This window comes from Marmota marmota, unplaced genomic scaffold (assembly GCF_001458135.2).
Source record: "Marmota marmota marmota unplaced genomic scaffold, marMar, whole genome shotgun sequence".
NCBI classification, from domain to species: Eukaryota; Metazoa; Chordata; class Mammalia; order Rodentia; family Sciuridae; genus Marmota; species Marmota marmota.
This window is the reverse complement of record NW_026000137.1, coordinates 3056890-3081473: the sequence shown is the minus strand read 5'-3', so window position 1 is coordinate 3081473 and position 24584 is coordinate 3056890. Positions and strand designations below refer to the sequence as shown.

The following is a 24584-nucleotide window of genomic DNA, read 5'->3' as shown; positions in this document are numbered from 1 at the left end:
AAGATCAACAGAAGTGACAAGACAAAATAACTCAATGAACTCTATTTTTTGGTTCTGACTACCCAACAACTCTTACCTGAGATTCTCATACATTATGACTAACACTAGAATAGGTTTTATGAATTTGGGCTACTGTTTTTTTTTTTTAAGTAAAACCAAAATAATAATTGGTGTCCATGATTGAACCCAGGGCTTTGAACATGCTAAGCTTACCCTCAGCCCTTAACTTAAATTTTAATTTTTAAATTCTAACATTTAATTGGCATATAATATTTATACTTATTTATGAGGTACTGTTCGTAATTCAATGCATGTATACAGTGTGTAATGATCAGATAATGACAGTTAGCATTTCCATCTCCTCAAATATTATTGTTTCTGTGTTGGGAAAATTCAAACTCTTCTCTAGTTATTTTGAAATGTATAATTACTTGCTGTAGACTACAGTTATCCTATTGTGCCACATAACATTATTGTGTTTTGGCACTCATTATCCACCCAATCACTACACCCCCTCTTCAATATGCTTCCTGTCCTCTAGGGACCTCTCTATTCTATTCCTTATTTCTATGTGATCAGATTTTAATGCTCACAGATGAGTAAGAACAGGTGGAATTTGTCTTTCTGTGCCTGGCTTATTTCACATAACATAATGTCCTCCAGTTCCATCCATTTTGGGGCTACTCTTAATAAAATGCAGGGCTGGATGGATCATGGCTTTGACTTAGTGGTAATTCTTAGGTGACTGTGCAAGATTAAAAAAATAGGTCAAGATCACTCAATGTCTTACCTAATTCTAATTAGGCTATATAGTCTTTTATATCTAGCATTACTGTAATGTTTAGTCAACACTAAAGAAGACAGTGCGGGAAAATTCATACAAGAATTACAGGTTACGCTAATTACAGTTTCACAGATGGTGAAGAGGGAGGTCCAATGACAGTGAAAGAATCTAGACAGTGCGGGATAGTTTATGCACCTTTCATTGTCCTTATTGAGAGGTAAAGAGATTGTCATATTGAGGTGTTAAAAGGATTTTATAAATTTAGTCGTGATGGTTAAAAAAAATTATAAAACTATCAGTGTAGAGAGACCATTAAGAATGTCTACATTCCTCACTGTATGGGAGCATGGGAAGAGGCGGGGAAAAAAGATGCCTGAGAGTTAACTATTCTCTGATGGTTCTGCCCAGGCTGAGGAAAGGTAACCTCTAATTCTCACAGAGGAGCGCTGCAAATTGAATTCTAATTCCTTGCATGTGTGTTTTTGGGATGAACCCAACTACTATGTATAATTATAAAGCTCTAATTAAAAAAAAAAGAAAAGAAAAGAAAAGAAAAATGAGAGTCAGATAAGAGCTCTTGGCTATCTGACTCCAAAAAGCTACTGACAAATAATTGAAGACAGGTTTAATTTTATCCGTTGCACGAGAGTCTTCTTAGAGATCTCAAATCTTGGACACTTTTCTCAATAATGCTTTTGTGCCACAAGTTTTAAATTCATTGTTTCTCCAAGCAACAGCTTTGGCAGATTACTCCGCTCATCCTTGCAATCAGCAGCTTTGGAGGCACTGTTTTACCAATTGAGTTTCCCTGTCTTTTACATGATTTGCTTTTAAATCTGCTGGAAGATTTTCACTTTAAAGATTCTGGTACTTTGCATCTTTCTCAATTAGTATAAAAATTCAAGTTCCAGTGTCCAGTCAGTCAAGTCTCCAGTTCTATTCCATTCGAAATGTTAATTCCAGAGGCACCAATTCTGCACCCTAAGGTCCCTTGGCGCACTACTTCTCGACCTTTTCTCAGGGCTTTACTCCGGTTTTCTTGTAGACTTGCTGCCTCACCCAGAGCAGGACAAGCGACGTCAGGAGCCCATGCACCTCTTTCACCGCGAGCCTTCCGTACCACGCATGCGCCAGTCCGTAGACGCTTGCGGAAGAAAAAACAGCCCGACGGCGGCTGGCTGTGACGTAAGCGGCGCGCCACAAGAAAGTACACTGCTTCCTTGGGAGGGAATCGCCCCGCGCCGTTATGGTGCATTGCAGTTGCGCGTTGTTCAGAAAGGTCCGTTTTCTGGTGTCCCTCAGCCTGGTGCACCTATTTCCAGCTGAGGGTTCTGTGTCTTCCTCGCTTCCCCCAACTGCTTTCTTTCTAGGGGCCTCTTTTCTGCTTGGCTTTAGGAGTCCTCTCGACCCCTCCCTGGTGTCGGGCTTTGCCTGTAGAGGTGAAGAGTGCTGCATTGAGTGATTAGAACGAATGGCGACAGGATTTGGGATTCTTTAGGGGCCTTGTGTGCACGTGGAAGGAAATGGGGTACCTGCCTGCCGTTTAGGCACGAAATATATTGTATGTGGGGTATAGGGTTGTTTTGCTTTTGTTTGGGCTCACATATTGAGTTTTTAAAGTATTAATCGTAGACTTTAAAAAATAGATTTCCCTTCAATACACTGCTTTTAAGATCTTTCTAGAGAGGACTTTATCAGGAAACGGAAATGTGTAATCGATGTGTCTTGCAGAAAATTTAGGCTAGCTTTTGTGTAGCATTTTTTGTAAAAATTCACAGCTGCTTAAAAAACCAACAGAAAAAAAAGCTTACGATGGCCTCTGCTAACATCATATTTTGTACACTTACTTTATTACTGACGATTACCTTGAGATATTCCTTTTAAGTGAGCGACTAAACTTGTGAATCTGATGAATCTAGAAGGGTTAAAAAAAATGTCGCATGTTAAATGGAACTTTAAAAACCTTCCTCAAGAATTTTATAAGAATGGTCAGTGTTTCGATTTATAAAAGTTTCCTGGATATACTTGAAATTTAGAACTATCCTTAATGACTAAAAATATGAAATTTTTTAATTTAAGAAATTACTCTGTAAGTTGTGTTGATAGCCTGGGAGGTTAATACGTGTATCTTTACCTACAAAAAGTTATTGATTTAGTGAGGGAAACAGGTAAAATATACAGTTTCAAAAATGTAATAATAGAGGTATAATAAAAATGCTGAGAGCCAGCATTGTCAGGTTAAGTGTTGATTATAGGAATTAAGAAATCTGTTCCTCCAGTGTTCTTTCAAATAATGGAACCAAAGTATGGTTTCATTATTTGAGGGAACATTGGAAATATGGCATTTAGAAGAGTTTATGATAGGAAAAAATGACATTCTAAGAAGAAAAGCATGAGCAGAGTGTCATGGAGTCATGGCAGAACATCATGTAGAAAAGAGCAAGATGAAGAGGCAATTGGGAGGGATTGAACAAATGAAAATGATACTGGTAAGGGCTTTGAATACAGTACTATGATTTTTTTACTTAGTAAGACCAAAAAGCCATGCATGGTTTTTGAGTAGGGGGAAAACAGCAGTAGAGATCAGATTCATTTCAGAAAAATAGCTGTGGACAACAAGATGGAGGATGCATTAAGGAAGAAATAACTAGGCATCTAAAGACCATTTTGGATTTAATGTATTGGTCAAGGTTCTAGGGCAGTGGTACCAGGAAGGAGAGAGCTTGCAGGGCTTCTGGGAAAGAAACAGGTGTAGTCTGAAAGACATCTATTTCTGCTGTCTCAATGAATAGCTATGATTCCATTATTTGAGGGAACATTGGAGAAACAAATTCTGGGGTGGGGAAATTTTGGGTTTGTTTTGTTGTTTGGGTTTTTTTTTTTTTTTTCTTTTGCAGTACTAGGAATCCATTCCAGGGCCTTGCACTTTTTGTACTCTGCCACTGAGCTGTCCCCAGACCAATATTTTGTTTTTGAGGTGACAGTTATACATTCAGGTGATATCCACCAGCAAGTTACATAATTTAGGGGTTTCAAATATAAATTAAATACAGACCCTGCTCTCAGTTGCTTTAAATTACCAAAAACCTACATCCTGGTGGAGATATTCAACAGGTTGGGCATAGAAAATATCTCACCTAGGTGATAGTTATTGATATGGACTGAAATCACCCAGGAGAGAAAATTTAGGATGAAAAGGGGACCCTGAGGATAAATGAAACAAAAATCAATAACTGAAAAGTCCTAAGAGGAATGGGGAGAGGAGGTGAGATGGGAGGTGAACTAAGTAAAGGCTCTAGAATTGGCATAAAGAAAGCGATTTTTTTATTCTTTTATAAAAAGAAATTTTAGTGAAACAGAACTGGAAGTTCTAAGTTGATAGACACATTTGATACCTAATGTTTTCTCTCTTTTTTTAAGTATGGAAATTTTATCGATAACCTAAGACTTTTCGCCAAAGGAGGGAGTGGTGGAATGGGTTATCCTCGTTTAGGTGGAGAAGGTGGAAAAGGTGGTGACGTCTGGGTTGTAGCCCATAAAAAGATGACCTTAAAACAACTTAAAGACAAATATCCTCAGAAACGGTTTGTGGCTGGAGAAGGAGCAAATAGTCAGTAAGTGCTTACTGAATGACTTTAATTTTATAGAATTAAACCTAAAGAAAAAAAAGTTATCAGATAAAATTTAATTGGTAATTTGAAGTAAATTATATCCTGTATTTATAACTGAGCAGGTCTAAAATGTTTAACTCATGAAAAGCTGGGTCTGTGCATTTGGAGCTTTTAAACTTTTTAACCATTTTTTCTCTCAGTGTCTTTCTGTATTCCTATTCCTGCCCTTCCTGATAGAGAAAAAATGATGTGAGTCCCCACTATTCTAAAATTATCTTGGACAACCTTTAGGAAATCTTTTTCAACTATGCTTCTCTGTACCACCATTAAAAAGCAATCAACTATAGTTCTTTCACCCAGAGATAACCACTATTTTTTACTTATTCTAATACTTTTTTCTGTGTTTGCACAAGGTAATTATATGTATAATTGTGGAACAAAAAAAGGAAAAAAATGAGATCACAATGTTTTACAACCTGTTTTTACTTAACATTTTTTTCATGGTTATAGTTGTTTTTACTTTAATTTTTTTTCTGTTATGACCACAATATAACATCCTTGTGTAGATGCTTTTTACGTAGTTGTTCAATATTTTTTGGAGGAGAATAAATTCCCGGAAGTGGACTTACTAAGTTTGTACTAATTTATTTTTCATGAGCAGTTTAAGAGTAGCCACATTATCCTTTTATAATTTAAGTCCTTTTATTTGAGATCAGTTTTTTAAATGTTTTATTATGCAGTTTAGTTTGCATTTTTTCTAGCTTATATTGTCACAATGAGATTTTTCATTCCAGATGTGTAATATCTTAGTTCATTTGGGGTTAAAATGACTTGGTGGTTAGCTTGGTAACTTAAATCATTACCTGTTACCATTTTTATATGATACAGTAGTCCAACATGCAATAAGTAGGGATAATTTTAGTTTTCCTTTAGTATTTGATCATTTACTATCTACATTACCCAGAAGAGTTGATTGCTATTCTTCTTTGTATTTGTTTGAAGCATAAACCACTTAATTTAGGAAGTTTTTCTTATTTTAATTTAGTTTTTTATTTCTTTTTTTTTTTTTTTGAAGGGTTAGTGCACTGCAAGGCTCTAAAGGAAAAGACTGTGAAATCCCTGTACCTGTGGGTATTTCAGTAACTGATGAAAATGGTAAAATTATAGGTGAGTCTATTGACATTTATAAGGTTGTGAAAAATATGCACATTTTGAAAAACTGATTGGGGGTCTTAAAAAATAGCTTCTTGAGTTTCAGAAGAATTTTTTTAACATTAATAATTTTAGCTTCTAGTTTATAAAAAGAGCTTTCTAAAATGTATATAAAGGTTGTTCAAAACTTACTGTTGGATTTAAGATTGTTTAAAGACATAAGAGTACTACTTGTTTTTAAAACATATAATTGGTCTTTTTCATTTGCTTACAGAAATGTTTTTCCAGGGTCAGACTTATATATTTATTATACTTATTTTGATAGAACTGGGATTGAAGCCAGGGCATCGTACATGTTAGGCATATATGAGTTATATCTACAGGCCTGTGGGGGTCAGAGTTTTAAAAGAAGCTTGGTTTTGTGCTTTAGCCCTTTAGATTTGTAAACTGAAATTTCTTGATGTTTTTCTGGCAGAAAAATACCGCATTATTGATTTCACTTATTAATTTTTGCCGTTTCTCTCCCTTTTTTAAAGGAGAACTCAATAAAGAGGAAGACAGAATTTTGATAGCTGAAGGTGGCATTGGTGGTAAATTTCTTACAAATTTTTTACCATTGAAAGGCCAAAAACGAATAATTCACCTTGACCTGAAGCTTATAGCTGATGTAGGCCTGGTAGGGTATGTACCATGCATATTTTTATCATACTTTTAGTGAGCCAGCTCATAAGTAGGAAATAAATGTAAATAACAATTTGGGCCATGAATTATTTCTGGTTTATAGAATTTGTGTGCTGTGAGTGTACTTTGTATTTGTGCCAAATACACAGTTGACCCTTGAACAGCGGTTGGGGTACCAGCCAACCCCATGATTGTTCCCCTGCAATCAAAAAAATGCATATAACTTTTGATTCCTCAAAAACTTAACTAGTAATAGCGTGCTTCTTGACTGGACACCATATGGATAACGTAAACAGTCATATTTTATGTTACATGCCTTATGTGTCATGAAAATTTTGAGAAATCACTTTTTACTATTATATGCAATTTATGGGACAGACAGGCATCTCATGTAGATATGATTTTGGTTACATGGAATTTTTCAGTGGATACTTGCAACACTTGAGGTTATTACCATAGCAACAAGAGGTGGCTTAGAAATTATTACAGTAGTGCCTTTTGTACTGCAATTAATTTTATGAAGTTGTGGTTTTGTACTGAACGTTTTGTTTGTTTACATTTACCTTGACTGCAAATGGTGCCATGTATGGTTGTAAGTTTCTGCATAAGTTTTTGCCAAGTTCCAGAACAAAAAAAAATCTGCACTGAGGTGAGATTTGCAATTCAAACTCATATTATGCAGGTGTCATCTTGAATTATTTTCAGATTGTTGATATAGAGTTTCATAGTTACTGTTCATTTGTAAAAGAAAATCAGAGCAATTGTATTGATCATTGGAATGTGAGAGAATGAATAAAGAAAAATAAATTCAGTCAAATGAAATATAATGAGAAGGTTAAAAAATATTACTGATATAAAATTAGAAATCCAAACAAACCATACTTTTAAAAGTACACAGAAAGAAAAAAAATGATTAAGATATTCTCAGGTGTTAAGAGGGAGATTGAAGTATCATTAATTAAATATGTAAAGACCAGTATGGACATTCTCAGTCCTCAGACTTACACATTTTGGGGCATTGAAATGGATCTTGTTGTCATTGTTTCTTTATGTCTCTGCTTAGGATCTGTCTATTCTTAGTACTGCATACCTTAATATTGTCCTCTCCACTCTTTCATTAAACAGTGCCATTTAGCTGAGGGATTTGCTGTGCTGGTGCCTACCACAGGAGGATAGATAGCAAGATGGAGAGTAGGAATAGGAAGGGTAAACTTTGATTTGCTTTCCTCTCTTTCTCTCCTTCTTCTTCTCCCTCTCCCTCTCTCTGGCTCCCTGCTACTGTACTAACCGTTTTTCAAGTGGAAAAGATAGGAAAGCTGCCTTTTTGATACTCTGCTCCAAATTTTTCCTTGCTTTTCCAATGCCTATTTTTTAAAGCTTTTTTCATATTTCTCTCCAGCCATCTCACTTCTCCTTTATCAGACTATTACTTCTTTATCAGACTGTACTTCTTGCCCTGACTGACCAGCCACTAGGTCTTAACCACTATTGACTTAAGAGTGCCCAGAGGGCCTATTCTTGCTAATGTTATAACAGGGAAGGTGTTTTCCTGACTTGCCATTCACATTTAATTTCATATATATATTAGTTGGACACAATACCTTTTTTTAATTTATTTTTATGTGATGCTAAAGATCAAACCCAATGTCTTGCACATAGTAAGCAAGCATTCTATCGCTGAGCCACAACTCCAGTCCCTACATTTATTTTTTTTAACTAAGACACCGTTATGAAAATTGTGAGGCATAGTTTCTGTAATGTTCTATATTCTTCAGGAACATTGTGGGTTTAATAGGGTTTTGTGGACAAGAACTAGAAATCCAGCCATTCACAGCCTCATTTAGTAGAAAATGTTTTTCAGATTCCAAAGAGACACCTTTAAGACTATAACAAACATAGCAAGGCTGAGTACTAAAGGTAAGGGACTATTTGGGTTAGAATCTCAAATCTTTAAAAGGCTGGCTTGGTCTTAGGTAAGTTACATAGCTTCTCTAAGCCTTTGTTTTCTCATCTTTAATAATGGATGGAAGGGTTGGGGCTGTGGCTCAGTGGTAGAGCACTTGCCTAGCATGTGTGAGGCACTGGGTTCGATTCTCAGCACCACATATAAATAAATAAAATAAAGGTTCATCAAAAACTAAAAGAATGTTAAATAAAAAATCATGGACAGAAATGGGTACAATTTGCTTTTTTTCCGAAGTTATAAGAGCCTGGGTAAAACAGAATATGAGAAAATAATGTATAGTCTAGAGGAAAATAATCATTAAGAATTCTCACATAATTCATTATAGAAAGATTTTTTTATGAAGAAAATTGTTAAAGAGCTCCATTCTAGAGCCTATAAATTTTTATAGAATTTTTAAGTAGTATTACACCATTATTCCCTATAAAAGTTTGTCAGAATTTTTGAAAGAAGACTTTCCTCAAATTTGAATGAAAACTAAAGGCATGTTTGTTTCATTACTAAATTTCTGAATTTCTGATGCTCAGATTGTTACAGTCAGTGCTCAGTAAATATTTGTTAGTGAAGTTTATTCAAATAATGTGAGTAAAATTTACAAAATAAACTTTTAAGAACCCCCATTCTTAGTACTTTTTAAATACCTGGTAGACTTTTCTTGATGGAAATATAGCAATAAAATCAAAAGCCTTTAAAATGAACATATAGTTTAATCCGGCATTTATTTACCTAGAAATTTATCCCAAGAAAGATGTTAAAGATAGGTACAAAGGTTTATGGATAAACATGGCATTGTTTAAAATTTTTAGAAAAGAAAATGTACAAATAATATACATTTGTTTGCAGAAAGATAAAAGCAATTATCTATTGATACCACCACTCAGAAATGACTGTTAACAGTGTATACCTGGTGTGTGTATATATATATGTTTTGCAATTAACTGCAAAATATTGGAGGCAATCTAAATGTTTATCAATAGAAAATAGCAAGTTAAGCTTCATCCTTGAAAAGTGCTCATATTATTTACTTAAAAAGCAGGCCAACCAAGTTTTTTGTTTTGTTTTAAATGAAGACTTTATAATTGCCAATTTATGGAAAATCCAAGGCAAAAGAGCATGTTAGGTGATAATCATGTAGATGCCCGAATGGAAAATAAATTGTGCGGGACAAATGATCCTGTTTCTTTAAAAATAAATAGAAAAGGGAAAACACATGGAGGGATAGTTTGTATCAAAACAGATAAAAGAGACATCAGCTAATTGTAATGCATGGACCTTTTTGTGTCTCTGTTTAATCAAACAGCTTTAAAAATTGTATTGGCAACTTATTAATATTTGTTGAAGTTAGGTGATAGCTGCGTGGGTTTCATTATTCCTCTTTTCTGATGTGTATGTTTGAAAATGTTCATTTTTTAAAAAACAATGCAAAAAACAAAATGAGTAATATTTTATTAGTGTTTGGCTGGAGATAGTAGATTGTCAGTCTTTTTAATTTATTTGTGATTTTCAAAGGTTTTTAAATAATTAGAATAAATTATTTTAATCTTTTATTTCTGAAACACTTCAGATGTCGCTCATGAATTTATTTTTACCTTTTTCATAAATATATTTTATTTTCAAGTTTTGCAGATTCTATTAGATTTATATTCTACTCTTTTTTAGTGTCAGGAATTGAACCCAGTTCCTCATGCATGCTAAGTGTGTACTCTACAACTAAACTATACCCCCAACTCCTGTATTTTATTTTTAATTCAGGAAATATTCAAAAAGTCTACTTCTTGAACTGTTGGGAATTCAGGGATAAGCAAGTATTAGTAATATTGATATATGTTATAATATATAATTTTATTTTCTCACTTTAGATTCCCAAATGCTGGAAAATCCTCTTTGCTAAGTCAGATTTCTCATGCAAAACCTGCAATAGCAGATTATGCATGTAAGTATAAATTGATTGTATATTTTAATGTGCAAAGAAACTTTTAAAGGCTTAAATTTTCTGAGTATAAAATGTTAAGTTTTCTGCGTAAAAACCTTTGGTCAGTTCAATCCTATATTTCTTATTTGAAATCTTATAATCTCAGGAAAGTTTATTGTACTTGTTTCATTTAATTTATTTCTCTGTTGCACATTTATTTGATTTCCTTATAAGCTACTTACACTTTATCAAGCACTGTAGTAGATACTAGGAAGACAGAAGTAATTATTTTCATTTAACAAGTATTTATTGCTAGGAACTTCATTAGGTTATGGGGTTACAAGGTTCTAACATTAGTTGCACTTATAGACTAGTGAGGAAAGGCATATATATATATTACTAACAAATAAAAGGGAATATAAAAGTGATCAAAGAAAGAGTGTTGGTGACCTTGAGGAAGTGTGTGATGCTTGGGTCAAGATAAGAAGAATAATTATGAATTAATTAGTGAGAAGAATTAAAGGTGAAGGGCCTTTAAATCAGATGAAACAGCTTTTACTCAAAGATTTATTAGTGGGCTGGTGTTGTGGCTCAGTAGTAGAGTGCTCGCCTTACATGCATGAGGTACTGGGTTTGATCCTCAGCCCTACATAAAAATAAAATAAAGCTATGTGTCCACATAAAACTAAAAAAACTAAATATTTTTTTAAAAATATGTATAATGTATAAACAAATGTGTGCAAAATATATTTAAAAAAACAAAAGACTTATTAGTGGCAAGGAGATATGTATGGCTAGAGAACATGAATTAAGGGAAAGAGGGAATAGAGATGAGGCTGGAGATGTCAGTACAGACTATATTACACAGACCATGTGGGCTTATTTCATTTTATTTAATATCTTATGTTTTGTGGGAAGCCATTAAGCAATGGACAAAATTATTTGATTTGTTTTTCAAGAATTTTTGTCTGCCCATAGTTTAGAAATTGATTGGTATTGGACATAGGTGTATGTAGAAAGAGTAGCTTTTAGGCTATTGTGCTAACTAGATAGATAGAATGAAAGCTTGGATTGAGAGTATGACTGAATAGGATAGAATCTGTACCATTACTAAGTAAAAAGACATACAGTGACATTAATCTGGAAAATAAAATTAAGCCATCCTAAAATTGGACTCTGATGAAGTAGAGTTAATTTTGGACTAGATGTTATAAATTCAAGGCTAGTATTTACTTTAATGTACAGGGCTCTTGAGAAGGAAAAAGGAGGAAAAGCAAAAAAAAAGGAAAGAGGCTAATCTAGAATCGGGAAGACTTAAGGATAACCAAATGAGAAAGAACTAGGGAATTTTCACCCATGGACCCAGAGATAGAGACCTAAATTCTGAGCCCTCAAGCATTTTTACCATGTTCCTTTAAGCTTAAAAGAAGAAATTTGAGACCCAATAATTAGATTAGGCTTATTCAACTGTGCAGATTCTAAGAATCTATGTCTACCCTTTTTCAAATATATTGTAAATGGCAAAGATAATTGTAACTTCTATTCAAATAGATTAGAAAAAATCTGAAACTGTTCACAGGAAAGAAATATTATTGATTCTGTATAAAATGCTGAGACCATTTAAAGAGAGCTAGCCTTTATGCTAGCCTTATTGTTTTTTCCTTTCAGTTACAACATTAAAGCCTGAACTTGGAAAAATTATGTACAATGATTTTAAACAGGTGAGTGGGGTTTTATTTTGTTTTAAGTAAAATGTTTGATTAGAAATGAGATACTTTATTTTGGTACTAGGGCTTTATGATATTTGCCAATTTCTGGGTGTTCAGAGAAAAAAGTAACAAGATTTTGTTTTATGTTTTAGTGAAGCTGTCGTCAAATTAATTCTTGTCAGCACTGTCATAGCAAAATATTGTATAAGAATTTAGTTTCTTGTTCTTCCAAATATTACATCCAGTTTATTCCTACAATATCATGTCTTCCTTAATCTATTGCTTCTCATTACAAGTTCTTAATGTTGTAGTGTATTTTGCATTTCCAAACAATACTTTCTAAATTCATGGACATAATTTCATTCTAACTTTCTATTTTTGTGGAGGGGAGTTTTTAAATTTTTATTCCCACATTCATTTTTCTAAAAATATTTTTTAGTTGTAGGTGGAAACAATAACTTTATTTTTTATGTGGTGGTGGGGATCAAACCCAGTGCCTCACGTGTGTCAGGCAAGCGCTGTACCACTCACTGAGCCACAACCCCAGCCCCCGGGGAAAAGTTTTAATGGGGGTTTCGAATTCATCTAGTTTTTAAACATTTATAAGGAATAACTATAGATTTTATTCATGTCCATGCAAAGCCTGCATATGGTTGTTTATAGTAACTTTATTCATAATAACCTGGAAACAACCAAGATACCTTTTATTATGGAATGTTACACAAATGTTTACTTTAAAAAGTAAAATATTCAGCTCTAAAAATAAAGGTGCTATCAAGCCATGAAAAGATATCAAAGAATCTTGAATGCATATTAATAAGTGAAAGCAGCCAATCTAAAAAGGCTGTATACTGTGTGATTCCAACTTCATGACATTCTAGAAAGATAGGAGAAAGCAAAAAAATCAGTGGTTGCCAGGGTTAAGGAGGAAGGAGGGATGGGTCACAGAGAATTTATAGGGCAGTAGAACAATTCTTCTGATACTGTAAGGGTGGGTGAAGTATACATTTGTCAAAACCCATAAAATGAATACCACCAAGAATGAACCCTAATGTAAGTGAAAATGATGTCAATGGAGTTCAAGTAATTTTCTGATGTAATTCATAAGACATAAAGATTTAAATTCATTTTTAATATTGATAAAAATATAACAACTATTATAGAATATTGAATAGTAAGTAAAATTATAGATACTGTATACCATGACTTTAGAGAACAATATTTAGAAAAAAAAGGAATATCATTTATACCTTTTTTTTTTTTTTTTGGTTACCTGGGATTGAAACCAGGAGTGCTTAACCACTGAGCCACGTCCCCTGCCCTTTTAATTTTTTTTGTTGTTGTTGTTTTGAGACAGGGTCTTGCTAAGTTGCTTGGGGCCTCACTAAGTTGCTGAGGCTGGCTTTGAATTTGTAGTTTTCTTGCCTCAGCCACCCAAGCAGCTGGGATTACAGGTGTGTGCCTCTTCACTGGGTGTTTATACCTAATCTTATTTATTTATTTATTTATTTTCCTTTTTTCTTCATTTTATTCAAAGGGAATGCAAAAGTTGTTTTAGTAAAATTATTCTGATAGAGACATCCTTTGTTACCTATTTCCATACACTTCTATGGGCTAAATTCTAACTTTTACTATTCAAAAGAAATAGACACCTTATAATCATGACTTTTCCATCACTTCAAAGATAGTTCATGTCAAAAATTTAAGCATGGTCATGTAAAAAGCACTGAAAACCCACCATGTAAATGACTATAGCAAAGTTAAAATAGTCAAGATTATGTGCATTTCTGTTTCATTTGGGGGCAAAAAGCCAGCATATTTTAACAGTTTTTGTTCATCTTAAACAAATCGAGGGTACATTATTCCAAAGAACTCTTGTCCTTCAGAAGCCACCCATGGAACAAACTATCTCAACTTGAACGTATAGTATCTTTATTCCGGAATTCAAATGCATCTTTATTTTTTCATGGAAATTCCTCTACCCTATTAAAAGGAAATCAGTAGAGAATTTGTGAAGGAAATTTCAAGACATGAGATCTCTGTTGTTGATATTTCTTTTTCATATAATTATAACTTTTGATAAGACTATGAATTTTTTTTGTACACTAAGCAGTAAATGTAGAGCACTTCTTCTCATTTCTTGCTGCACATCGACGTTGTTTACATGACCTAAGAATGACAATGATAAATGATGTCTGGTCTGCAGAAATTTGAAACTAAATCTCTTGGAGGTAGGGTTCTGGCCATCTGTTGTTTATAGGAGTTCCCTATAAACATTAGGATGCTCAGTTTGAAAAAAAAAAAAAAAACAGTGTAGTATAATAGTTAATAATTCTCTTCAAAAGGAGTAGACTTCAAAAGGAGTATAGGGTTACTATATTCTTTCATTTTATAAAAATAGTAATTCTGCTGGTATAATATGAAGAGAAAAGAAACAATGCTGACATTTACAAATTGAATGTAAAATTTAAAACTATAGAGCTATATTTAGTAAATGTTTACTGAATTAATGTCTTTGTAAACATCAGATTATAAAAGTTGAAATTCTGTGAGAATTTCATTAATTAACAGTATAGTTTATGGAATTATAGATTTGTGTCACTAGTAAATGCTAAACTAAACCCCCAAATCTTTAGATTGTTAGATTAATAAGTTAGAATAGAACTTATATTTTAAACAAAGGTTTTGATTCTTAACAGATTCCCTTTTTTTTTTTTGTCATAAAGGTGTCTTGGCTTTTCAAAGATTTATTGGAAATCATAAATTATGAATAGTTTGTATTTGAAATGTCATGAAAATTTTGGGATATAATTGAACTGTGGTTTTCATACTTTTTTTCCCCCATCAAATCATTAACTTTGTATTAGATATCTGTTGCTGATTTGCCGGGTTTGATAGAAGGAGCACATATGAACAGAGGAATGGGCCACAAATTCCTCAAGCATATAGAAAGAACTAGACAACTGCTTTTTGTTGTAAGTCATATGCATACTATTGTGGTGTTCAAATGTATGAATTTAGTTTTTCTAGAAACATTTTTATAAGTAATATTTAAAGATTAAATAAATATAGTCATGTGTTACATAACCACATTTTGGCCAGTGATGGGCTGCATGTATCTTATGGTGGTCCCGTAAGATTATGCTATCTAATGACATAATAGCCATCTTGGTTTATGGAAGTACACTCTGTGATGTGATATTCAGTGATGAAGTTACCTAATGATGTATTTCTTAGACTATCCCTGTCATAAGTGATGCATTACTATACTAGCATATTTTACTCTGTTAAGTCTATTAAGATGTGGAACAAGTGCAGTAGGTAATCTGTGTATATGAGTATGTAAATGGCATTGCTGCTATATCAGATGTAAGTTTGGCCATAGTTATGATTTGGTTCCTCAAGTTTTCTGGCATATTATTATACAATATCTGTTTCATACTATGTTTGAATGTTTGAGTGCTTGCTTGAGTTACATATGAGATTGTCTGCATTTTATCAGAATAATTATAGTAATCTTGACAATTTAATTTCTGTTACTTATTTTGAATTATTAAATTATTTTTAGCTTAAGAGAGTAAAACATTTCAAAATATAGAAATGTCTGACTATTCTTATGTTAAAGGCTCTCTCCTTCTCTTTTAGGTCGATATTTCTGGATTTCAGCTTTCTTCCCAAACTCAATACAGAACTGCCTTTGAAACCATAATACTGCTTACAAAAGTAGGTTTTCTGTTTTATTGTATTCTTCATCTGGTCTAATACATAGACTTGTAATATAATAATTAGAATAATAAGTATATACTTTTTTTTTTTTTTTTTGGTGGTACTGGGAATTGAACCCAGGGCACTGCATGTACATGGTAGGCAAGTCCACTGCCACTGACTACATCCCCGGCCTGTACTGCACCTCTTTAACATCTCAGTTAAAGAATTATTTAAATTTGCTCAGTGCAGCTCTTAAATATCCATTTATTCCCCAAACTGTTGTCATGGATAAAACTCTCCTGGGATTCCAGATCCCTGATATGTATTTATTACATTTTACCTCACTTCAGCTTTGTTATATTGTCTATTTCTTTTTGAAACATTATCCATTCTTAGCTTCATGAATCATAATTTTCTGGTTTTATTTCTACTTAGTGGACTATTTCTCAAATATTTTAGGCTCTTTTCTGCTCAATGTTTGTTTGTTTGTTTTCCCCCTTCCTTGCAGTGCTTAGGGATCAAACCTGGGAATTTACAAATACCAGGAGTGCACTCTACTACTGGGGTACATTCCAAGCCCTCTGCTCATCCTTTAAGTTAAAACATTATTTAGAGTTATATCCTAATCCTATTGTGCAGATTTACCCATTCTCATTTCAAGTATATTAATATACCAATGACTGAGAAATCTAATCTGATAATCACATCTTTTGTTTGTGATTTAGGCTATTAGTCATCTCTGACTGGATGTTCTATTAGTCACTTAAACATAATATATATAAAACAGAATTCTTTATTTTTTCAACCTCATTCATCTCTAGAACTTTATTATGTAAGCTAGAAACCTGGGTGGTGTTCTGGATTTTGTCCTCTTAACCACCTACATCAAGCTCTATCAGTTTTACATCTCTCTGAAAGCCATCCATGTACCTTTGGCCATACTTTTATAATCATCAGCCCCTCTCACCGGAATATTGTATCTGGTCCTGTTTGTTCCCCCTGCTTTCGGTTTTGTTTCTCTCCAGTCCATTTTATATCCGGCATGCAGAGTTATCTTGTAAAAGAACTAAGCTTATGTATTTGTTTCCTGCTTAAAAAACTTTGATGGCCCCCTATTGCTATTAGAAGCATGTTCTGTGATGTCTGGCAAGTTTTTGCTCCTTTCTTATATCTTTCTTTTCCCCTTTTTGTGTATGCTGATTTTAACCATAAGATTTGTCTCTAACACAACAAGATGTTGCTTGCCTCCAGGACTTTATAAAATGATTTTGTTTGCTAATTTTTTATCTGTACAGAATAATGTTGCTGGGAACATATTATGTATTTTTGTGAAAACGTTTTCATTTCTCGTATATACACCTAAGAGTGAAGTTGCTGGATACCAACTCTTTGTTTAACATTTTAAGGAACTGCCAAACTCATTTCCACATGGGTTGTATCATTACACTATTTTATAGTTCCACATCAGTGTCAGCATTTGTTCCTGTCCATTGTTTTTATTTTAACTATCATAATGGGAGTGCAATGTTATTTCACTATGGTTTTGATTTGCATTTGCCTTATGATTAATGATTTTGAGCATGTTTTCATGTGTTTCTTAGCCATTTGTATGTCTTTTCAAATTCTTAGCCCACTTTTTAAAATTTATTTTCTAACTGATCCATAAAAATATAAAAACTGTACATTTTAATGGGATTTCATATAAATGTTCAGTACATGTATATATATGAAATGTTTAAATCAGATTAAACATTTATCATTCCTCTATGATGAAAACTTTCAGAATCCTTTCTTTTACCGTTTTAAAGTGTACAGTACATTATTGTTATCTGTATTTACCCTACTGTACAGTATAACACACCAGAACTTTTTACTCCTACTATCTTAGAATCCATTGATCAGGCTTCCCCCAACCCCAATTCTCCCTAGTCTCTGGTATCAAATGTTCTACTTTGAACTTGTATGATATCAAGTGTTGTAGATTTCACATATGAGTAGGTAGTGAAGTGCTTGTCTTTCTGTACTTGGCTTATTTTACTGAACATAATGATCTCTATATTGCTGCAAATGACAGGATTTCATTCTTTTTATATGGCTGAATAGTGTTCCAATGTATTTATGTAACATGTTGTATTACCTGTTCATCAATTGATGGATACTTCTTCACCTTGTTTCTATTAATTAGCTAGTGTGAATAGTGAGTGCTACAGTGAACATGGGAATAGATGTCTCTTTAATACTGTTTTCATTTTCTTGGGATTTGTACCCAGGGGTGAGATTGCTGGGTCATATGGTACTTCTGTTTTTAATTTTTTGAGGAACCTTCATACTGTCTTCCATAATGGTAGAATAATTAAAATTCCCACCAACAGAGTATAGCGGTTCCTTTTTTTTTTTTTTTTTTCACATCCTCAATAGCAGTGGCTCTTTTGTCTTTTTGATAGTAGCCATTCTAATAGGTATAAGGTGATATCTTATTGTAGTTTTAATTTTCCTTGCTTTTACAATTAATGATATTGATCACTTTTCATGTACCTGTTAGTCATGTGTATGTCTTCTTTTGAGGAGTCTTTATTTAGAACTATTGCCCATTTTAATCCAGTATACGCTACCCAAAGTGAGCTATGGATTCAACACAATTCCTATCAAAATTCCAGGAGCATTTTTACAGAAATAGAAAAAATCACAAAATTCATAAGGAATTACCGAAGACCCTGAATAACTAAAGCATTTGTGAACAAAATGAACAAGCCTACAGGCTTTATACTACCTCATTTCAAGACCTATTACAAAGTTATATTAATTAAAACATCATGGTACTGATTTAAAAACAGACATATAAACCAATGGAACAGAATAGACAGTCTAGAAATAAATCCACGCATTTACAGTCTACTGAACTTTGACAAAGATGCTGTGAACACAGTGGAGAAAGGACAATCTCTTTAACAAATGATGTTGGAAAACTGAATATCCACTTGCAGAAGAATGAAATTTGACCTATATTGTACACATCCCATGTTAAAAAAAAAAAAAGTCAAATCAAAATGGATTAAAGACTTAAAATAAGTTTTTTTTTTTTTTTTATTCTGGAGATTGAACCCAGGGCCTCACACATTCTAAGCACTTGCTCTACCACTGAGTTATACCCCTAATAAATGTTTAGACTTGAAACTGTAAATCTCTTAGAAGAAAATACAGGGAAAAATTTTCTTAATGTGGTCTGAGCAATGATTATTTTGGATCCGAGCCCTAAAGCACAGTGAACAAAAGTAAAATAGACAAATGGAATTGCCTCAAATTAAAAACCTGTACAGCAAAGGAAATAATCAACAAAATGAAGAGATAATCTTTACAACAATAGGAGAAAATATTTGTGAACCATATAGCTGATAAGAGGCTAGTATGTAAAATATCAGAATTCAGCTGGGCATAGTGGTCCTTATAATCCCAGCTACATGGGAGACTGGAGCAGAAGGATTTTGAGTTTGAGGCTAGCCTGGCCTCATAGCAAGACCCCATCTTAAAAAAAAATAAGAAGAAAACAACAATATATATTAAGAATACAACTCAATAGCAAAACAACAGTTCTTAATATCTAAGAAAGTATTATCTAAAGCAAGTCACAAAGATTTATTTCTAAGTATATTTACTTTTTCTAGGAATAATCAGATGTAACATTTAAAATTGTCATTGACTTTATGAATTTTTATCTCTGTGAAGGCCAGATGCCTGTACCTGGCTATAGACACTCATTAGCTGTCTATAAGAAATCGTATGAGCTAACACGTACTATTACATGACATAACCAGAAACAATTTTTGAATTACTTTGTTTTATGGTTGTTGGGATTTATTGCATTTCAGTGATGTGAATGGGCTTCAGATTTCCTAGGTCATTAAAAAAATACATTATCAAATAATTTATATAAATACTGTTATAAAGGTATGTGGTTTTTTCTCTTGTGATTTAAAGGAGTTGGAGTTGTACAATGAAGAACTTCAGAAAAAACCTGCACTCCTGGCAGTTAATAAAATGGATTTGCCAGATGCCCAAAATAAGTTTCATGAATTGATGAACCAACTCCAGAATCCTAAAGGCAAGTCCTCTCATTAACTTAATTCCAATTTAATAAGTCCTTATTATTTGTAGAGAATGTTAAGTGTTAGTTTCTACTCTTAAAAACTGTATATTTGAAGAAAAAATATACCACATGACATATTAAGTAATATTTTAAGTCATTATCAAGTTCCAGAATGTGTGATATGGACAAGTTAGAAGAGACAACAGAAAAGGATTAATTTGATCTAAAAATGTCAGCCTTTATGAAAAGTAAAATTTAAACTGTTCATTTAAATAGTGAATGGGAATTTAAAAGGGTGAATAAAATTAACATTTACCTGTGAAATCTTTCACAAGGTCTAGAATATATTTCACAAGGTCTAGAACTTCTTTCCCCTAATATGCCCTAAATTCAAGAACAGAGCCAATAGTTCTGAAAAGGTATGTTGTTCTGAAATAGTACCTCCTTAGATCTCTGAGGAGTATTGGTCTTCTAAAAAGAACTTGAGTATTGTATGGGTGACACAGAAAAATAGATGCTGTTACTCTAAAAGGATTTGTTTGAAATTTTCTCAACAGACCACTTTGTGTAAAGGAATTTAAAGGTACTTTCCACAGTTTTAAATGTTGACCTTTGTAGAACACCTGTATCCTATGGTGATGATAGTTTCAATTTTCTGAGTCCTGTAGAGGAACAAGTGAGGGGAAGTAAGGTGCATGGTAAGTGGCTAACATATTTTTGAATGGTATTAATTTGTCTGAGTTTTTAATCTTTGAAATAACAATTGGGAATAATAGATCATAGTATATTAGAACTAGCAGACAGTACTAGAAAGTCCTTTCTCTTCTCAAAAAAAATTTTTTTCTAATTTACATGTTAGAGCTATCCTTGAGTTAATAAGTAATCTTTAAGATATAAATATTCCCTAATATTATTAAATGTCTTTATTCCTTAATGTCATTTGCTTTATAAGGTCATTAGTTCTGTTTTCTAGTTAGTCTTACAGAAAAGGGAATTTTCAGGGGTTTTACCAGAAGTTAGGGTGATTCAAGAGTTTGTAGCTATTCTGGACCATCATAGTTTTTGTTTGTTTGTTTTTGGTGGACCAGTATAATTCTTGAATTGGTATCTCTGGTCTTTCGTAGAGGCCTGGGAATCTCAGAAACCAAACTCCATGTTGGCTTGTCCAGTCTCTTTCAGTTTAACTTTCCTGGTTCATGTTGTTAACCCATCCAATCAGTGTGCTGTTTGCCGTTTCCCATTGGCAGGGAAAAGGAAAAAGTGACATAAGATCTATTAGCCCCTGAGGGTAATCAGTTCAACTAATCTGAAATTATCCCTTGAACTTTCCCTATTTCTTCTTCAGCTTAAGTATGAATCCTAGCTTCAGTGATGATAAACTTATACTTTAAGAAAGAGAAAGGTCACCTGTGCAGTTAAGGCCAGCTAGAATATCATATTATCGAAATGATGTTATTATTTTTACAGAAACTTTCAAGTATCTCTCTTGCTTCACTTTATTGATTCCCCCACAAAAGGAAATTTTATTACTCCCATAAATGTATTGTGTTCATTGTTTATCTTTTATTTATTTATTCTTAGTTTGATTGAAAATATATTCATCCAACAAGTATTTACTAAATACCTAACATGTGCCAAAACATTAACCATTGTCATAAGTAAAATTCAAAGACTTCTGAGAACTTATTAGAGAAGGGGAATAGGGAATTTATTTATTTATTTATTTTAGCTTTTTTTTTTTTTATTGTGGGTTGTTCANGTTTCTGTGTCCTCTATTCTGTACCATTGGTCCACCCGCCTGTTTTGGTACCAGTGGGAATAGGGAATTTAAAATACTAAGTTTTTGGTTCCCAGCTTCACAAATCAAATCTCTAACATAGTTTTGATTTACTCTCAAAGACAGTGACTATCATCTTAGCTCTATGTTCTTTGTTTCAGATTTCCTGCATTTAGTTGAAAAACAAATGATTCCAGAGAGGAATATGGAGTTCCAGCATATCATCCCCATCTCTGCAATTACTGGAGAAGGAATTGAAGAATTAAAAAACTGTATAAGAAAATCACTGGATGAACATGCCAACCAGGAAAATGATGCACATTTTAAGAAACAGTTGCTTAATTTAAGGGTTTCTAATACAATATCTTACAGTAAGCCACCATCAAAGCATGTCGTCACTAGTTCCAGGAAGAATATAATATAACTCTAGTAAAAATAGTATTAATGGAATACTATTGTATCCCAATAAAGACGGAAATCATGTCATTTATGAAAACATGGATGAATCTGCAATACATTACATTAAGGGAAATAAGCCAGGCACAAAAAGTCAAATGTATGTGTTATCACTTATATATGGAATCTAAAAAACTGGAGTTCCAGAGTACAATGGTGGCTACCAGGTGATGGGGAGACAGAGGTTAAGGAGATGTTATAAATTTCAATTATTATGAAGAGATTTGTACAACTTGGTGTCCATAGTTGTTATAATATATCCTGTTTGAAAAATTAGTAAGAAAGTAGGTTTTAAGTGTTCTCATTATAAAAAAAGAAATATGTTAATTAGCTTGATTGAGCCATTCCACAGTGTATACATATTTGAAAATGTCATGCTATGCTGGGCACTGTGGCGCACACCTGTAATCTCAGTGGCTTGGAAGGCTGAGATTGGAGGATCATGAGTTCAAAGCCAGCCTCAGGAAAAAGGCACTAAACAACTCAGTGAGACCCTGTCTCTAAATAAAATACAAAAAATAGGGCTGGGGATGTGGCTCAGTGGTTGAGTGCCTTTTAATTCAATCCCTGGTACTGTCCCACTCTCCCCCCAAAAACCATGCTATACATGATAAATACGTATAAATCTTATATGTCTATGTTAGTTTTAAAAATGTTAATGAAATGGTATTAATTTGGAAGCTTTGCCTCTCTTTTTTTTAGTATTATTACTGACCTTCTGATATATTTGCCATCACTCAAAAACTATACCTTTTTAAGTTATCGTTTTATAGTTAAGTCTACCACTAGTAAAAATATTAGCTGAGAGCTAAAAATTGCATTTTACAAATTAATGGCCAGTCCACCATATTCCTTACTTAGGATTTTCCTATTGAGATTTTTTTAATCATATAGGATTCCCTAAATGATTATTAGAATGAGTTTACTTCTTTGTTTTGGATCTGTCATCTACCTGCTTGCTTCAAAAATTGTTGTCTTGTGTAAAATCTCAAAACCTTAAATTTGAATATATGTTCAGTGATATTGACAGTCACCAATAATATGTGACTTGAGCTTTTACAAGTTTTTTTTACAGATTTTTTTTATGAAGTGTAGTATTTTCCTGCTTCGGAGGGGATTGCTCTGTCTCATTTTCTTATGTCCTTCCCTGTTTCATTATCCACTTTCAAATTTTAGTAAAGAGAATAACTAGGAAATATAAACTTCAAACAACATTAGCAATTTTTAAGAGTTTATAATTTCTAATTTCTGCTTGAGTATTTCAAAAATACTTACAAATAGAAATTTTTCCTTTAAGTGAATTTTATTATGTAAACAATTTATGGGGGCTGGGGATGTGGCTCAACCTGAAGCACGCTTGTGGCCTGGGTTCCATCCTCAGCACCACATACAAACAAAGATGTTGTGTCCGCCGAAAACTAAAAAATAAATATTAGAAAAATTCTCTCTCTCTCTCTCTCTCTCTCTCTCTTTAAAAAAAAACTATATTCTAAAAAAAAATTATGTATTCTGTACATAAATGTGTATATCTATTATAAAATAACTCAAACAGTACAAAAGCATATAAAGTAAAAACCATTCCCTTCTTCCTGCATGAGGCACAGAGAAGACCACTGTTAATAGTTTTGTGTTCTTGTAGATATTTTTATGCATATATTTTTTACCCAGATGAGCTTATTATGTAAATTTTCTCCAACTCTTACTTTTTGACAAAGTAGTAACAAGTTCATGAGCTTTGAAAAAGTTCTTCAGTGCCACTTTTTTTCATATTTAACAGCTTTATTGAAGTATAAATTGGCACCTGGCAGTGACATGTTTAGATAAGTTTTGATACCTGTGAAACCATTGAGACAATCAAGATAATAAACATATCTATCCATTTCCCCCACAAGTTTCCTCATGTTTTTCTTCAGTGCCACTTTTTAATTATTAGAAATGATTCTGGAATTTAATGCTTAGTAAAGACTATATATGGCTATTCATCCTTTTGTAAAGAATTAATTAAATAAAAGGGCGGGGGATATGGCTCAGTGGTAAAGTAAATCACAGTGGTAAACATAATCACAACTAAATCTTAATTTACATTATCTCATATTCCTGCCTTAGTTTCCTAAGAATTTGAGATTTTGACCGTACCACTACACCCAATTTTATTTTCTTTTAAATGGTAAACCTATATTAGTTAAATAATCAGGGGGAAAGTCTGCTTATATAGTAGGATAAATTAGGTCAAGGGTATTTTACTTCAGGTTATATATAATTAGTTTTTTAATAAAGTTATGTTTCTTTTCAGCCCAGTGCTGATTTGCTTTGCAGAAATGGTGAACAGAGATTTCTCTGAGGTAGACAGAGATTCCTTTGAGGTAGTTAATGAAAACTACAGATTTATTTCTAGCTAAAAAATTTGTATAAACCCATGTATTTTCTAAGCAGTTCAGAGTTTGCAAAATTCAGATTAAAAACTCAGTTAACAAAGGTAAATTCCACTCAACATTCATGCAGGTATATTTAAAAAATGTTTCAAAGCACTAGCACAAGTTCACATAAAAATTACAATTTAAAATGAAAATTAGCAATAATATAAATACACAAAAGACATGTTTTGCCAAAGTATGTCAACATTTTGTTTAAAGACCAAATAATGAATTGAATTTATATTTTTAAATCCTTAAAAGTAAATCAAATTTAGTTTAAATCTGTCTCTCGCAGAATAGACAGGTGGAACAAACTCAGAAATTTTGTTAAAG

At 32.9% G+C, this 24584-nt stretch overlaps 1 protein-coding gene across 1 annotated transcript; it reads left to right on the top strand.

The window, feature by feature from the left end:
• Window positions 1-1913: 1913 nt before the first annotated feature.
• On the top strand, window positions 1914-22514 carry Gtpbp10 (GTP binding protein 10). Its single transcript, XM_015502339.2, has 10 exons — window positions 1914-2063; window positions 4205-4398; window positions 5471-5562; window positions 6084-6228; window positions 10051-10124; window positions 11772-11824; window positions 14680-14787; window positions 15458-15535; window positions 19496-19619; window positions 21543-22514. Exons 1-10 carry the CDS (start codon window positions 2031-2033, stop codon window positions 21803-21805), a joined length of 1164 nt encoding a protein of 387 aa, XP_015357825.1. The 5' UTR covers window positions 1914-2030; the 3' UTR covers window positions 21806-22514.
• The last annotated feature ends 2070 nt before the right edge of the window (window positions 22515-24584 follow it).